Below are 18,141 nucleotides of genomic sequence, written 5' to 3' on the forward strand. Positions count from 1 at the left end.
AACTAGATTCTTGCTCGACCGGTCTAAATTTAGCCCAACTAGACCGGCCTCTCCCTGTTCTCTCCCTCCCAAAGAAACATCATGCCATATGGCGCGCTTCATCTCAATCTGACGCGCTAAATTCAAAATCCACGAAAAAAAATGGCGCTAAGCTCGCGGCGGGAAATAGATCGAAGCAGTCAGGAATCGAAAGAAACAGAAACCCCTGGAGAAGCGCCTCAAGAATTACAATCCCTCATCGCTTCGTCGCCATGGATCTCTCTTCGCAGCATTCCCAGGTAGAAATCATACTCCCTTTGCTTCTTTCCTATTCGCATATTAAAACTTTCTCCGATTTTATCACCTTTCTTTCCTTCTTCCGCCTAGGGCTTGAAAGATCGATCTTTTCCGTTCTCCTTGCCGTCCCGTGAGTCCTACTTTCCTTTTGATTCAATACTTTTTTCGGACAGAGTAGTCTCACGTTTGCAATTTTCGGTGTGCTTCAGAACCTCCGGATATCACCAATTGGTTCTCGAGCTATGTGTACGAGTCGCCGGAGTCTTTGGGTCTTCCTGATCCGATTGGCAGTTTCATGCTGCACCAAGAAGATGAGAGCGAAACCCAAGAACCACCAGAATGTGAGGTACTGCTTCTTGTATTCCTATTGATTGTTTCTTGTGATAAGACGAGGAATTCATTGTTATTTATTGTTTCTGGAACAATAGAAGAACACTTTCACTGATCTTCCACCATATGACACCAAGAATCCACTTGTCCATGATAAGGACGGTTTCGTGCCTGTAAAGAAGGTGAATATCTCAAGAAACTATGATCAAAGTTCTTCAAGGAAATTAACTGCATACAATGAAGAGGGGCTGGATGGTTTCTCGCAAATGCAAACAGCTGAAGACTATTCAAGCAGGAGGAAGAACAATGGAAACACTAAAAAAGAGCAATTTGTAAGAACGTCCTATGCACAACCAAAGAAAAAAGTGAGCTTGCGAAAGCTTCTCGGTGAGGATCTCTTCGCTAGCGATTCAAATATGTTGTTATCAGATTCAAAAGGATGCGAGGGCGTAGATGGAAGTAACATCAATAAGAAAAAAAATGCTAACCAACAGGAGGTTCAATTATGTGGTGATGTCAATGCTCAATATCTGAAAGAACCAAATAGTAGAAAAGAAGATCCTGTACGTGGATCGGAATCAGTCTTGCCAATGAATTATGGTTCCACAGCTTTTAGGACTGCAGCAGCTGATCGAGATGTGCATGAGCCGTCATCATCCACATTGCAGGGCAAGAATGGAGCTTTGATGGAGGAAGATGAATGTTGGATTCAAGAAAGTGAAACTATGCATTGCAATTCTAACGACAAGGATGAAAGCTGTAGAGGAGAAGATCTTATACTTGGATCAGTGTCAATTTTGCCAGTGAATTGTGGATTCGTAGCTTCTAAGACTGCAACAGGTAATCAAGAGATACATGAACTCGCATTGCAGGGCAAGAATGAAGCTTTGGTGCGGGAGGACAAAAGTTGGATAGAAGAAAGTGATGCCATGCATTGCAATGCTGACAAGGGTGGAAATGGTAGCCGACAGATCGAACCAACATGTTTCGATATAAATGCTCAAGTGCCAAAAGAAACAAACGGCTTCATCTCGATAAAGTGCAGAGGCAAAAGAGAAGGTCTTGTTCACGGACTGAAATCCATTTCCCCATCTGATACTGCAACAACTTGGAAAGGGAACCATGAGCCATCTTTCAAGTTGCAGGAGAAAGATGAAGCATTGGCACAGGAGGACCAAACTCATGGTGGACGCAGAAGTGCTTTGCCGGATAGGGCAGATAGTTCTACTGAAGAAGCAATCCCTGATGAATGGCAATGTCCACGAAAGGCTAAAGCTGATATAGGCCCTCCGATGAAGCAACTCCGATTAGATCGCTGGTTTCGACTGCTTAACAGCCATTCCAGGATCATATAGATGTATATCACTGGTGTTAAACCTTTCAAAGTCTGTAGCTTTTACAATTTTGTTGGTTTTGCTGTTCTTAGTTCACATTTGCCATTGTATCAATTAGGTCATCCACGAATAATATCAAATATTTCTTCTAATATTTACTTTCACATCATCAATTAAATATTTCATTCCTTAAATATCTAAACTTTTATAATAAAATTTATCACAAATTAAATATTTATGAGGGACGATTGATTAAAAACAAAATTTTTGGGTGGATCGTATATAATTTTCCTTTACAAAATAAAATTACATTTATTCAAAACACACCCACCACTTTATCCAATTTTTAAATATAGAAACATCTGCTTCGCTTCGCACCTTTTATTTGATGAACAAGAGAGTGCTATTTAGGGGCGCTTGGTAGGCGGATTTAGGAGAGGGGAATGGGAGGGCGCTTGGTATACATTTGGTAATGGGAATAGTAATGATTTTGATCGAGGGGTTAATGGCAATAGGAATGATTATCGAATTTTTTGTTTTTGGTGCTTGGTATAGATACTTGCATGGTGCTGCCTGGTTTCTGACACCTCTTCTTCCTCCTATGCTTGGCGGCGTCCGACTGTTGGCTATCTCGAAGGAATAAGGCACTGGCACGCTGCTCTTCTTCCCACAAGCGTCGCCATCCCTAGAAGCGCGTTCCTGTTCATCTTCCACATGAACAGAGCGGCGTCGATCCCTATTTTCCTCTTCCCAACCGCACGGCGATGGCGTTCCGACGAGTGTGGCGGCCTGTCCCGGGCAAGGATGCTCCTTCCAGTCTCTTCTTCCTCCTATGCTTGGCGGCGTCCGGCTGCTGGCTACCCCGAAGGAATAAGGCATTGGCGCGCTGCTCTTCTTCCCACAAGTGCCGCCATCCCTGGAAGCACGTTCCTGTTCATCTCCCACATGAACAGGGCGGCGCCGATCCCTGTTTTCCTCTTTCCAACCGCACGTCGACGGCGTTCCGACGAGTGTGGCAGTCTGTCCCGGGCAAGGATACTCCTTCCGGTTGATGTTTCCTTCCAAATCGCGTGCCGGCCGCAAGAACAGCGGCGCGGTTTTGCCCCGGCGACGTTGCTCTTTGCTCCGATCGCGGATCAACTCTGCCCCTTGCAGATCGCTGCTGCTTGCTGTCCGTCGGAGAGAAACAGGCTGAAAAACCTAGCTGCGCAAGAGGGAGCTCCGTCCCGATCGCGAGAGGAACTCGAGCACGGCTGATTCCATCTTCCTCTACTAGCGACGACTTGTGTGGAGGAAAGGACGAGTCGGCCGATGCACGACCAGATGGGCGCGGGGTGGGGAAGAAATCGTGATGGGAATGAGTTTAGCGATAACCGAGGGAGGGATAGAATATGAAATCAGGGATATCAAATCTTTATTTTGATTTCCATTCCTGTCTACCAAGCATTAAGTATGGGAATGAAATAGATTTCATTCCCATTCCCCTCTCCTAAACCCACCTACCAAGCGCCTCTAATGTTTGGTAGACGGGAATGGAAATCAAAATAAGGATTTGATATCCCTGATTTCATAACCTACCCCTCCCCCCCCCCCCCCCCCCCCCGGTTATCGCTAAACTCATTCCCATCGCGGCGCAGCTTTTTTCCCCGTGGACAGCGGTACCCTGCGCCCATCTTGTCGCGATTTTTTCCCTGCGATTTCTTCCCCGCCGCGATTCTTCCTTTCTTCTTTCCCACCCGCGAGCCTCCCTTCCTCTTGGCCGCCCCCCTTTTCTTCTCCCTCGTTCATCTAAACTCCCCCCCCCCCCCCCCCCCCCCCCCCCCCCCCCCCCCCCCCCCCCCATCTTCCTCCTCTTCTTCTTTTCTCTGCCGGTCGAGCTCCTCCACTCCTTCCCCTTTTCTTCCTCCTCCTCTTCTTCTTCCTTTCTGCTCATTTCTCCTAGTCTACTTGTTTGAAGAATCTACAAGGTGAAGCGCTATGGATGTTCATAATCGATTGCTTGCTCGATTATGAACAAGTGTAATCGATCACTTAATCGATTATGAACAAGTGTAATCGATCACTTAATCAATTATAGGATTTTTTGAGAAACAAATTATGACAATTAATCGATCACATAATCGATTATATGGAGCCTCAATCGATCTTCTGATCGATTAAACCATGTTTTAATCAATTAGACGATCGATTAAGCTATGTTTTAATCGATCGAGAACCTTAATCGATCGTCTGATCGATTATTTCAGTATATATCAGTATATAGCATCAAAAATTTGATAATCATTATCATTTTCATTACCGAATATATACTAAGCGTCATGAAGCCACTTCGCCTTGCAAAATATAAATATTAAAATATAGCGTATTTTTAAAATATTATTAAAAGTTAGGTGGCCTTTGGTAAAATATAATGAAATTTTGTGAGTTGGGACAATATCGTGACGAAGCCACTTCGCCTTGAAAAGGCGACGCTGAGAGCGTATGATAATTCTCCGAGATCCGTCAAAAACGAACCCGAGTGTTGTTGCAGAGGGCGCCCTCGATGTCGTTCCTCGCCGCTCACTCTCTCCTCTTCCTCTTGCTTTCCACCGGTAAGTCGAGCTGCACTCGCCTTCATCTCCCTCTTCAGCTAATCCTTTGCCTTCTCAGTGGGATGGGCGGCTGGGCAGGAAGGCTTCTGTTCGGTTCCTCCTTCCATCGTCAGTCACTCAGCCACGAAGCCACTTTACTGGAAAGTCACAAACCCTACCCTTTCCCCCTCCCATCTCCAAGGTATGGCCGGAATCCCAAAAAGCGCCGTTCTTGATGTTTCCGTAAATTTGTTTATTTTATTCGTGATGCGGAATGGACCACCTTCTTTCGATTCTTCGTCCTCGTTGGATATTAAAAAAGATTCGCTCTTCAAAGTTTTTCTTTTCTTCTAAAAGTGGGGTTTTTTTTATTTCTTTTCCCCCCTGATAGCAAATTTCTGACCACCCAAATTTATCTTGTAAAATTATATCTTTATCATTTGCTCCTTATTGTCAAATGCTAGACCCAATATATTTTTTTTCTTCTAAACTTTTTTGTTTTTTATAATCTAGCTTAACTATTTACGCACACACTCATCGTGGTCGCTTCCCATATTATTTATTTACGCGCACGCTCCTTAGTGCCACTTCCCATATTACTTATGTTGTTGCTGCTTGACTCAAGTATATTCTTAAAGATAGTGATTTCAAAATCTCAAATTATAAGACTAATTTGCCATTTGCTAGACTTGCCTGGTTTTACGCGGAGTGTGTACAAAAGAGACCATGCTGTCATAACACCAGAAAGCCATGTGTTCAGCCCTCTACCAAATTGGTAAACTACTATGCTCTGTTTAGATTTTTGGCTGAAAAACCGATATTGAAGTTACCTGTCTTCCAAAATTTTTTATAATATTTAAAGGGTGAATACATTGGGAGCATACTTGGTTACCCCAGCAATGGGGTCACACTTTTCAATGTTCTTGGCAAGGATGCAAGGTATGACTATCATTATTCACCCGAAATACATACAACATGTGACAATTACTCAGTAGATTTGCAACATATTACCAAGTTCAATTCGGATCATTTTAGCTTGTTTGCATAAAGGAAATTGAGCTATCAATTCACTAGCTGAATATATCATCTGGATCCATGATGATGCATCTGGACAACAAGAGTAGGTTGAATAATCTCCGACTCAACTTTATAATTCCTTTTTGAAAGAACTTTACTCCACAAACTGTGTAAATTGCTGATGTTAAGAATGTATAAGCTATGAATATCTTTCATTAGCATTGTTAGATGGTTGCGGTTTGTGAGATTAATACTAATGAATCAAAGCCCTTTTGTAACAACTTAAGCACTTTATATTATTGTAACCACTTGAATGTTAACATGCAGAAATAAAACCAGCGCTTCTCCTTCCTATTTGCAATGCTTTTATGCTAATGGTTTTGATTTGTGGTATTTGATGGTTGATCTGTGGTTTTAATCATGAACATTTGTTGTGTCAGTTCAGTCATTGGTACAATCAGCTCAACCTATTTAGCCCAAACACTTGTAGAAACACAAAAAGGAGGTAAATAAAACAAAGAAAATGTTGGTTGTCAGTTGACCAATTTGTTGGCAATCTAAATTATAGCATCGATTGAGATTGAACTCAGGACCACTCATTCTGTTTTCACAACATGTATTATTACTTGGATTAGTTAACTTAGTTCTTTCTTATGTGCTATTGTGTTCCATCAGTATAAAACTTACTAAATTCAGCATGGACATTTTGTTTCTCATTCTTATATGTGTAGGGTTGTAACATTTGATATTATATCAAGTTTCTAGTTGCTAAGTTCCTCTAAACTATTTCTGAGATTTGCAAAAAGGTGAAAACACAAATGGAAAAGATTCAATAAACTATGGTTCTGTCCATGTGACAAATACACTCCTTACTAGGTGGATAATGCATTTAGGACATTATGGGAGCCTGAGAGGCCAAGTGTTTGAGACACCAAATTGTCATCTTGTGCACTTAAACTCTATTGGTACAATCGACCTTAAGAGTTTTGATGTTTGTTTTATAATATATTTAATGGAGTTTGGTCAAGGTTAATATAACCAACAAAGAAGTCTAGTTAGGTCAAAGTTGACTGGATGAATAACAAAAGAAAACGTCCAGTCAGGTCAATGTTGACTAGATGACTGATAAAGGGCAAAGTCCTAAGCAAATCAAGGGTGACTCGATGTTTGGCAAGAGGAAAAACCCTAAGAGAGTGAATCTTAGGTAGTGAGAAATCTTGGAAGAGTGAACTTCAAGCAAGAGGAAAAACCCTAAAAGAGTGAATCTTAGATAATGAAAAGCCTTGGAGGAGTGAACTCCAAGCAAGGGTCAAATCCTAACGGAGTGAACCTTAGGTAATGAGAAGTTTTGGAGTGAACTCCAAGCAAGTGTGACTGAAACAAGATTTTCAGTCGACCGTGCGCGGTCGAACGGACTAGCATATTTAGTCAATCGAAGTATAGTTTTTATATTACTACTTGATTGACATGCCCCAGTTGGGACAAAATACTTAGGCGATGATCCAACTAAAAAATCAACTCGGAGTTCTTAGTCGAAATCAAACAGTCTAATTGTCAAATAACTCATGCATCTATATAATTGTTCTAACTATGTGTTGCAGGACTATTACTATTCTTGTCGTGCTAATTTTGTTTTGCAGAAAAATAAACTTTGGATTGACCGAAGGTATCGGTCGACCGAACAGCAGGTTCGGTCGACCAATCATAATAAGAATGCATAGATCAGGTCGTATTCAAACCTAAATGGAAACAGAGGTTCGGTCGACTAATCAGGAGGATCTATCGACCGAATAAGTATGGAAAGCATAGATTGGATAAGCTCGGATCAAACAGTAAAGGAAATCTAAAGTTCAGTCACCTGATTAGGTGGTTCAGTCGATCAAAAAAATGAATTTCGTGGGATTGATCTAATCTGATCGAAGCACACAAGGAAAGAGAAGGTTCAGTCATCTGATAGGTTTAGTCGTTTGAACCCCGTTCAGTCGACCGGATGGAACTTATAAAAGAAGCCTCAGGATCCGAGACTTAGTATTGAATTATTGATCAACTCTTGTCTTCTTTGTTATTCCAATCCGTGCAAGTACAACTGCTGCAACGTTGAGAGGCTCTCTGACAACTACGCCAAAATTCCAATCTAACATTGTCGGTATATTATTGTACTTGCATTCATTTTAAAGAGGATAGTGGCTTGTTACTATCTTCCTCATTTCTTGTACGATCTCTCTTCTTACCGAAAGGTTTCGGAAAGAGGTTTTAGTGGATTGTCCATTCGTATACAATCTAAGAAATCGTGGGCCTTGGAGTAGCAATCGTGAACCAAGTAAAAAAGAATTATGTTTGATCTTACTTTCGCTTTACTGTTGCAACTTTGTCTATGTGTTTGTTTTCATAAAAGAAAGTTTTCAACATGCGATATTCACCCCCCCCCCCCCCCCCCCCCCCCCCCCCCCCTCTATTGTTATTTTTGGTCCTACAAACTCCATTTACTCTGCTTTTGTGTTGATGCTGACATTCATGTGGTGAGTGCAAAAATGAACTACATGGAGGTTAGATGGTCAATAATGGGCTTGGTGCACCGCCCACACTGTCACATGCTGATCATATGATGATGCTTGGCTTGTATGCTATTGGTTGTATCTACATTTTGTTCTTCATTGTTGAAATTGTACATTCTTATCCTAGGAATTATTTTTGCTGATACTATATATGTGTGCCTTATTGTTTCTGATTCTCCATGCAGAGAATTCTAGATCAGGGCTACCTCCAAAAGATGTTGAAAGGTACCTTCTCATTCAGTATTTGTTTGTGTTGGAGCTCTTTTGGACACAAAAAATTGAACTTGCTTCCATGTAATATATGTTGCCTACATACTAATGGCAGTATCATTTTTTTTTCTCTTTGATGTGATAGCACTAGTGTGATTGTCCATCTCTTGCAATAAAGGCTAGAACTAAAAATGCCTTCAAGTTAGCGTGAGATTCTCACAAACAAAGCTGAAATTTTCAAGAGGATTAATATTATTTTAAGTTTTTATATAACTATAAGGCTGTTTGTCTGTAGCAATGATTATATGGTCTCACAAAATTAGATAGCAAATGTAATATAATCTCTATGGACAGTCTTTGTCCAGGTTGAGTTAACCTTTTGCATGCCTTCTAGGATCTTTAGGGGTCTTTCTTTGGTATTTTTTCCTTCTTCTATAATTTGGATAATCTTTATTTTTTATTTGTTTGAGACATAGTAATTTGATGTTTTACTTATACTGTGTTCTTTATTCATTCAGGTTTGTCTTTGTTATCGAGGGTAGTGTGACATTTTCAAATGGTTCCCTAATTCATCATAAATTGCCTGTAAGATTTCTATTTATTTTGCCAACCTAACTTTCTGTTGCCTTAGTTAATTCTTCACGATGATAGTTTCGTAGATCTAATCTATCCTCAGTTAGATGTCAACACTTCTTGAAGATATTTGCAGATAGTTCATTTTGCCTTTTTGCTATGTCTATTTTCTAATACTAGTTCTTTTTGTATATTGCATTAACTCTGATGCTTTATACTAAAAGATGCCCAATCTGAACTCTTACATCTAATGCTCCTATCATCGTCTAAAAACAATTGAAGTATAAAGCAAACGGTTCGTTTGGTCATTTTTATTGCACAAATTTTACCTGATTTTAGAGAAATAAATCTTAATCAAGAACCTGTAAGAATCTAATAGCTAGCAGGTAGAGCTATTTATCATTTCTTGATGCTTATCTGAAATCTCTCTACCTTTGGGATTAGGCTTCCATGCTCAGGAACTACACTGTCCTGCTAAGTAAGAGAACAAAAACTATATTTTATGTACCTTGGAAGTTTTCCAAGATATGCAAGGGAAAACAGTACGTTCACTACTAGATTTTGTTCTAAAACTTGAAAAAGGTAATTTGGTAGCAATTGTAACTAAAAGTAGGGAAGAGACTGTCAGGATGGTTGGTTATACTCTATTGCATGCTATATGGAGTGTCTAAAAACATAAAATTTTTGCATTAATGATCCTTATATGCATAGTTATCAAAATTGGACTCGGCTGGCTGACCCAACTGGAAAACCTGGGATCCAGCAACCTACCCAGTTTGGTAAGTCTTAGAAATTGGGGAAAGACAAAAACCTGGATCAATCCGGGTGACTTGGCCAACTTTCAACACGTACTAGTTTTATAACAATTCATAAAATCTTAAGATATGCTTCCTAAAATTCTCAATAAAAAAAAGGGTGATATGATCTTTTAGATTTAAAAATAAAACCTAAACATTTCTCCCATGCCTTTAAAATAAAGAACTAATGGAGTTTTGTAACAATTCATAAATTCCACAAAATCCTAAGCTACCCTTCGTGACTTCACCACAATAGAAACTTTGGCAAGACGATCTTTTAATTTAAAATTAAACCTTAACCATCTTTCCCATGCCCCTAAAATAAAGAACATGTATTTTCGTTTAGAAATGACTAAAAATATAGCCAAAAATATTTTATCATGCATAAGATATGACTGAGAATGATGAAGATAAATTATTTTTAGATGGATATGTGGTCCATTTGGTTGATCTAGGTCGGTCTGACCAAAGAACTAGGCCTGATAGAAGCCCAAATTGACATGAAGTTTGACTGTTTAATCACTTGTCCATGGATCAGTGACCTGAAGCTTTCTTCAGGTCAATGGTCCGAGTTTGATAACTTAAAAGAATATCTCAATCAAGACTTCCTTGGAGCATAAAATTGTAGTGGGTCTTGTGCTGTTGGATCGATCTTTCATTTGAAAAAATATCATATTTAGATCAAGATATGCAGGCATTGCTGGCCTAAGTTTTTAGGCTCATAGCGTGCTTCACTACAAATTGGTAGGGGAATAGTCTGGCAGGTGCTAGTTAGGAAGTAATTTGGCATTGCCGATCTAGTTGTAAAACAGTTTAACTTGCATTTTCTTTGCCTTGTATTTATCAGATTGTGTGGATATAACATATTGTTTTAATGTAGGTTGATTCATATGTCTATCTACCTCCAAATGTGGAACACATGTTGAAGTCTGACATGGCAGCTACAGTTGTAATCTTTGAGCGTAGGTTGTTCTTTTTGTCCCTATTGAAGTAGACATTGTTTATCCCAAAGATTCTTTCTTCTTTCAATGTTGTGTTTGACTGTCGGAAACTCTTCATAGATGTGAAGAATCATTCATTGGCATATATGTTTAATTCTATATCAGCTCATTTAGTATTTTCCTACATAAATAATACATCAGTTCCCAACTTTTTTTTTTCTTTGTTTAAATCTTAATTCTGCTCTAAAATTCTTCCCAATAGACATGCTAGCCTAGAAAATTATCATCCAGAACAAATCATTGGTTCAACAGCGGAGCAGCCACTTCTAGAAACTCCAGGGGAGGTAAACTTTTCATCACATTGGATATCTTCTCATGCACAAATAAATGTGTTTTTTTTTCTCTATGTCGTGTCTATCTGTTTCAAATATGGACTTCTTTTTTGCGTCTCTGCTGATTAATATACGTTGATATATTCAGTTCATCTGTTTACTTTAGGTATTTGAACTAAGGAAGCTGCTGCCAACTTCTGCCCATTATGACTTCAATATCCACGTAAGTCACTTCAAGTATTCCACTGCCCTACCTATAACTGGTAGGCTTGTTTTCCATTTTCAATTACTTTCGTTGGTAATGAATAAAATTTTCACGAGCTAGGAAAAGATTCATATTCTGTGGAAAATATATGGAAATTGTGATTGTAATAAACAATCATAATTTTGTGAACCCTTTCATTGTGTATTTACCTTGGTCATGAGACTTGCTGGCTACTGTTGCATTATTATTTATTTTCTATGCAGCAGTTGACAATTCCAGTGCCAAGTATATTTGTGCTTTCTTTTTGACACATTGATTATTAACCCCAATAAGATATTGCACATGTCCAGTATTGTTGCTATATAAATCATATCTGCTAGTTCATGCTTATAAGGTCATTCATAGCAATCTAGCTTAATGTTATTATTCTAAATTCACAATTTCGCAGCACCATGGTTAATTTTCATCCATATGCCTTCTAATTGCAGATTATGGATTTCCAACCTGGAGAATATCTTAATGTGAAGGTTTGTTTGGCTACTTCTCCAACTATATTTGCTGCCAATGCTTAAGGGATTCAGTTTTTGGTCATTTACTCTTAGATTGGTACCCTCTTTTGCTTATGTAGATTGTTTTTTCTCCCTTGCTTGCTGCAACAGGAGGTTCACTACAATCAGCATGGTCTACTGCTATTGGAGGGACAAGGAATATATCGCCTGGGCGACAGCTGGTCAGGATAAACACAGAAAATTAAATTTGTGTTGTTAATTTAGATTCAGCACCATAAGAATGCATTCTTATTAAAGTTACTAAAATTTTGAGCCATTTTCAATTGTCCTGTTTTAGTTTGTCGAGCATTACTGTCATTAAAGTTACTTATTTTGTTTTTAAAACTACTATTCATAATGATATTGTCAAAAGAACACCATGTTAAAACTATTAAGACGTGATCGATAACAACAAAGAACAATATATTGCTTCCCAGTTAATTTCCTTTTAGCCATGAACAATTTGATGAATTTGTTCAATGCCCACTGTATTAGACTCAATGTGTCTTGCTTTCTTCTTCATGCTGCTTCAGCTACAAATGTGATTTTATTTCATGTCTTTGTTAATATCGTCTTTTGCGACAGGTATCCTGTTCAAGCAGGCGATGTGATTTGGATGGCACCATTTGTTCCTCAGTGGTATGATGTGGATCGAAATCAATGGCCTCAGTAATCAGTATAGTTTTTGGTTAGTGTCTAAAATTCTCTTGCTGTTTGAATTCCAGGTACGCAGCTCTTGGAAAGTCCAGAACGAGATACTTGCTCTACAAAGACGTCAACAGGGATCCACTATGACTATTATTACATGCAATATCCAGAATGTCAATGGCTTAAACCTGAATTCCGTTATGGCAGATGGGAAACACCCCCATAGTTGCTAGTTTAAAGTATGATAAACATGACTTACTTTTGATAAATAAAATGTGGATATCTTGCTAGTTTTATTCCTTTGTAACTCAACCCCTGGCACTCGTGGAAGCTCGGCGCTCATGGTCACTTGTGAAAGCTTCATTGCTTTCCCAAAGCTCAATTGCTTGCCAAAGCTTCATCAGTGCTGGTTACCATGGAAGTGTTTTGTGTATAATCTGTTGTTTTAACTTGTGACTAAAAGTATACATCTTTCTGAGAAAGATATCCATGTATCATTCTCAGTTGAGTACCCATGCATATCCAATCTATTCGAGTTGATTCGGTTGGATATAAGAGATACACAATCCATAGCCATTACAAATTTCTTTTATGAAGCAGCACAAGCTAGTGACTGTTTGATTAGAAACACTCGTTATTACAGTAGTGTTACAAGTCAAATGGATGGCAAAAAGTCACCACTGCTATCAACTTCACTGTCGATACCGGTTTCGAGTTCATCAGCTTCTGCTAGCTCTGAGAGTGTGCGATCGTGGGCTGTAGGGCATTCGGATGGTTTCATAGCCTCTTCGATGATGCGCATTATCTCTTCCACACTTTGTGAAGACTGATCATTCCCTGTTTCATAGTTTGTCTTCTCGCCGTTTATAATTTCCTTAGGCAAGTTCTTCAGAAACCATGGATGCTTCTTTATCTCTGGAATTGTGATCCTCTACATGCAAACCAAGGCCATCAACAATACAGAAGGGGAAGTTGGATAAGATAGAAATGGAAACCTTTGATGGGTCAGCGACAAAAATTTGAGAGAGAACTTGTCTGCACCCTGGTGATACACGAATGTAGTCCGGAAAGGAGTACTGAACACTGAATATTCTCTGTTCCGATGTCATTGTTAACGAGACTTACTCGAAAAGAATTTTAAGGAAGCGAGCAGGAACATTTTTGTGAACAAAAAAAAAAACTTACACTGATAGTCTTCCTGAAATTTCTGGGATCTTCTGGATCCTCAAATGGGTAGGAGCCAACTAACATTACATACAGTGTAACACCGCAAGACCAAACATCTGCAATCTAGAGTCGGAAAGAAATAAACATCTCTAATGTTGTACAAATAAGGACCTAACAAACCAGACTGTAAGCCACTATACAAGTTGTAGGGATGACTCTTCTATGCTAGAAATTGCAAACAAATCAATACGTTGAGAGAAAACATCATGCAAGTTGTAGAGCATAGTACCATTTCACATTTTTCATCTTAAAATTCTGATCTGATACATGTTTAAGAAGACTAATTGGGAATCTTATGCTCAAACCGCATTAATTTATTCACCTTTTCCAAATAATTTCCCTACAAACCAATGACAATGATCATATATAATTCTTAAAGTTAATAGAAATTAAAGATTTTCCTACTTGACTGTTTCGCGCTCAATCTAGTTTACATATAATTTCTCAAAAAGCAAGGCAAATGGAGAAAAAACAACAAAACTATTGGTATCTACATGTGCTATTCTCAGAAATCTCAAGGCCCTTTGAATCCTTCCTTAACGAAAGTAAGGCACATTGCAATTATGATTATATTGTTTCATTTTCTGTCTCAAAACACACATCAAATGCTCAGACAATACATATGGAATTAAGTATTATAATTACCTTTCCATCATATTCTTTCCTTGATAGAACCTCTGGTGCAATGTAAGCAGGAGTACCCACTGTTGACTTGGGCTGTGAATGCAACAAAGCCGACTGCAAGACAACAGGGACAGACACACTCATGATCACTGAAATCGACAGAAATGCATGAACAACAGATAAGTTCACCTTTGAGTAACCAAAGTCGCATATCTTAACACGTGGTGTGGGACTTCCATCCAAGAGTGTATTCTCAAGCTTAAGATCACGGTGACATATTTCCTGAAAAAATAGTAATATTACTGAACAACTACCAATTCCCTAAATGAATTCAGATCAAACATAACTTGTGATGTACCATAGAATGACAATAACTGACTCCTGATATCAACTGCTGAAAAAAGAACCTTGCCTGTTGGATAAAAAACACACAGAAATTATAACTAAAAATAGATACACATCAAAGTATGAAAAGAAAAAGAACGCATTAATTGAGATGCTCTTGAAATAAGAGAACATGTTTAGTACTCAGACAACCTCATCTTCACTAAACCGACCAGCACTGCATATCCTTTCAAATAGTTCACCACCAGCAGCATATTCCATAACTATAGCTAGGTGTGTTGGTGTTAGCACCACCTGCAAGAACCCATCTCCTTCAGTGAGTGATACAAGTTCTTATTAACTCAGAATCTCAAACGGTAACCTACTAGAAAGTATAAAGAAACATCCAATATACATGAGAAGATTTTTTCATGTTGTTTTCCTTAAGTATATTCACGTATGTGACAAACATTTTTATTGCATGCTAGGTAATCTTATAAACACAAATCAGGTAAATCTAGGCTGAACCTCTTCGTAGAAGATTCTCATTAAACCTTTGGAAAAGGGCTTCTATATAGTTTCTCAATGTTCATATTTAAATGATTGGGATTGCACATGATTGCAATATTACCTAGCTTAGAGGGGCGCATCTAGAGTGCAAGAATGCATGACGACTAATCTCAGATAAAATCAGCAGCATTTAAGCACGGACTGGTAAGCCATGAAACTAGGAATACTATCGGTACTTTACCATAAATTAAGGATCAGGTTAATCTAAGAACTTTGAAGGCGAGAAAGAAGCTTAATTTGCAGCAAGAACAAAATTCTCAGTTAGATACTATAAAATAGAATAATTGTATCATCGTGCATTTATAACCAGAAGTTGAATAGAGTAATAGTACGATGTTTGAAAGAAACAGTTAAAACTACTTGTCAACACGTATACAGGAACAACAAACATCGCACAAGAAAAATATAGATGAACTTTAATCTTAATCCTTATAGCTGCCAACATAACAACATAATAATGGTGGGCTATCTGCGTTTCGAACAATCTAAAACAGTCCTGCAAATTAGCACAGACAACGAAGTGAAAGAAAACTTATCAGCGACAACTACCCCTGAAAATAAAATATAAATTTCTACCTCCTTAAACCGCACAATATTTGGATGCCTCAATGACCTGTGGTTAATTATTTCTCGCTGCACATGCTCATCAATCTGAAAGAAACAACAAAGGGGATCATTCAGCTTCAGAGCAATTCAAATCTCAATTTCACACGACAAATTTAACAAACAAAAAAAAAAAGAAAGAAACTCGATTCAACTCTCAAATCAAACACCCAAACAGATATCAAACAGTCAATAAAGTCTCCAACACGTTCGTCACAAAGATTGAGGTTAAAAACCACAAGGGCAAAACAAAACAAGAGGGATCTATGCGCCACGAGATTCTTTCTTTACCTTCTTTCCTCTTTCAATATACTTGACGGCGACGAGCTCCCCTGTCCTTCTATCCTTCACCAACCTCGCCACCCCGAAGTTCCCGACTCCCAGCTCCTTCATCGGCTCGTACCTCTCCTCCATCCCGCCAACCAACCCGAGGGCAAGCACCGAAAGGACGCAAACTTGCAACTGCTCGGTTCAAGCAAACGATCGAACACCGCCGAGGTCAATAAATCGGCCGTCGCTCCAATAGTTCCCTTCCCCTCAGGGAAACGTAACGGCGATGGAGTGGGCTCGGCTACGGGGCGGCGCCACCGCTAGGACACGCGTAGCGGGCGGACAAGCTGGGCGGACGTTGGTAGGGATGGCTCGTCGGTCGCGATCATTAAAAATGGAAGGTCGCTTTTAAGGAAGGTCACTGGAGGGCTCGAGCTCATTGCTACGTGGCATGCATAGCGATGGAGATTGACTGGAAATGGGAATGACCTGCTTCGTTTGATTCGTTCGAGTCTGGATCCGCTGCAACGAGGTTTCCAAATTAGTGCTTCAAATTTTAATGGTTTCCTAATGTTGTGCTTTACTTGCACATAACAAGGAAAGAATTAAAATTACTAATCCCCTTCCTTTTTCAAAAAACCAATTATATTTCCTTCAGTTTTTTTTATGGTGGTTGATCCGTCCAATATTTTCGATGGACTGAATACAAGTTGGATCAACTTATTTCGACTCGGGTTTTCTCCATGTTGGTTTTCAATGAGGTTGACCTTAGTTTGGTCGAACTTCAATAAAATCGACTTTTGTTAGGTTGAGCTTCAATGAGATCAACTTCCGTCAAGTCGACTACTATAAAAATCGAAGTTTGAATATATTTAAGAAAAATATTAAATTACAATTTCTTGATTTACCTCCTTACAGATGGTCGTGTGACCGATCGTGTGGAGTCACTAAGATGACAGATTCCACATTTTTTCTTCCATCTATAGACACACCTTTTGATGGTCAATACTTTAATAATTATCATGTTGAATTATAATTTTAAACTGTGACGGATGTAACTCGAATAGATTTGAGTTGAGGTGTTAGTGGGGCCGATTCGATCCGAGTTGGATTTGATCGGATCCGAATTTGTCTTGACTGGATCTTTAACACAATTTGATGAGATTCCAGCTCGTCTTAAGACGTCACTTCTAACTCAGTTTAATTTTTTATTTGATCATGCCACGTGGTGGCGCTGACTATTCTGCATCGGTGATATTTATTTATTTATTTTTGTCTTGCCTGAATGAACCTTCCCGCCGACATTACCTACAAATGGTTGTGTCAATTGAATTACATTCTATTCTTTCGCTCTCATTTCGGCCGACAATGGATTTGTTTACTTTTGACTCCCGAAGCAGCTATCTGCTTTCCTAGTAGCAATTTTAGTCATGGCATGTGGCACCAATTGGGTCGTAGAGAGTGACTTGAAATTGAACATTGAAGACCACGAATGTGGAACTCATCTCCTTCCATCCATGTGGAAGCCAACGAAAGCGATGCACAAAAAGGGAAGGAAAAAATCGAGAAAAGATTGCTAGTGTTGGATCGTCAAACAAGTTGGGACCCAGGAGGGGTGAATATCTTTTGTTCGAACTCGTTCTTCTCTTTTATCCTAAAAAAAATTGATTTTGTTCATCTCAAGTGGTCTAATATCGTCAATCCTATAATGAAATACAAACAAATAAATCAAATACTTAACATATGCTTGGATCAGGTGAGGGACGGTTCATTAATGGAAGGGGAAGGGAGGGGAAAGGAGGGAAAGGGAAGGGAAGGGAGAAGAAGAAAAGTAACCTTGTTTGGGAGGAAAGGAAGATCCAAAGGAAAGGAAATGGGAGTTAAAGAGATAAAATGTCAAAAATCTCCCCGATTCCATCTCCTTCCTCCTCCTCCTCGTCTTCGACCTCCGCATCGGGTCCCTGTCGGAAAATTGAACCTCGCACGGAAAGGGGAAACCGGTGTCGCGGGATTGGTCTTGCTCGAGAGGACAAGCGCCTTCGACGTGGGGCAAGACTATAATCTGCTGCAACAAAAGAGAGATCTTCCGGCAGCAACTTCGACGTGGGGCTGGGACTTCTGGACTGCACACGAAAGAAAGGTACGCGAGATAAGAAAGAAATCTGTGAAATGAGGTGGAGGATGGTC

The 18,141-nt window shown here is 39.3% G+C and overlaps 4 protein-coding genes across 5 annotated transcripts in view; 2 read left to right on the forward strand and 2 right to left on the reverse strand.

Annotated features, from left to right (window-relative positions):
• LOC141814316 (ranBP2-type zinc finger protein At1g67325-like) overlaps positions 1 to 18,141 on the reverse strand; it is a 65,496-nt gene that overhangs the window by 32,665 nt on the left and 14,690 nt on the right. The window lies entirely within an intron of this gene.
• Positions 252 to 1,961, forward strand: LOC141814509 (uncharacterized). The gene is made up of 4 exons (XM_074702467.1): positions 252 to 278; positions 367 to 406; positions 486 to 622; positions 705 to 1,961. The coding sequence occupies exons 1-4, from the start codon at positions 252 to 254 to the stop codon at positions 1,959 to 1,961; spliced, it is 1,461 nt and encodes a 486-aa protein (XP_074558568.1).
• LOC141815688 ((S)-ureidoglycine aminohydrolase) lies at positions 4,391 to 12,630 on the forward strand. The gene is made up of 13 exons (XM_074703640.1): positions 4,391 to 4,531; positions 4,590 to 4,712; positions 5,198 to 5,285; positions 5,373 to 5,449; positions 8,268 to 8,307; positions 8,811 to 8,877; positions 10,543 to 10,628; positions 10,866 to 10,947; positions 11,102 to 11,158; positions 11,629 to 11,667; positions 11,800 to 11,870; positions 12,274 to 12,327; positions 12,414 to 12,630. Exons 1-13 carry the CDS (start codon positions 4,483 to 4,485, stop codon positions 12,481 to 12,483), a joined length of 903 nt encoding a protein of 300 aa, XP_074559741.1. The 5' UTR covers positions 4,391 to 4,482; the 3' UTR covers positions 12,484 to 12,630.
• Positions 12,865 to 16,310, reverse strand: LOC141815687 (serine/threonine-protein kinase SAPK3-like). 2 transcript variants are annotated; one of them, XM_074703639.1, is made up of 9 exons: positions 15,976 to 16,310; positions 15,658 to 15,732; positions 14,725 to 14,826; positions 14,546 to 14,599; positions 14,377 to 14,469; positions 14,209 to 14,301; positions 13,522 to 13,626; positions 13,332 to 13,430; positions 12,865 to 13,267 (listed from the first exon to the last, which is right to left on the reverse strand). In XM_074703639.1, the coding sequence occupies exons 1-9, from the start codon at positions 16,096 to 16,098 to the stop codon at positions 12,992 to 12,994; spliced, it is 1,020 nt and encodes a 339-aa protein (XP_074559740.1). In that variant the 5' UTR covers positions 16,099 to 16,310; the 3' UTR covers positions 12,865 to 12,991. The 2 variants fall into 2 exon arrangements, with proteins under 2 accessions (XP_074559740.1, XP_074559738.1); XM_074703637.1 differs by having other exon boundaries at positions 14,209 to 14,469.

This window comes from Curcuma longa, chromosome 21, assembly GCF_044706935.1.
Source record: "Curcuma longa cultivar G26 ecotype Majalengka, Jawa Barat chromosome 21, ITB_CL_G26_1.1, whole genome shotgun sequence".
NCBI lineage: Eukaryota > Viridiplantae > Streptophyta > Magnoliopsida > Zingiberales > Zingiberaceae > Curcuma > Curcuma longa.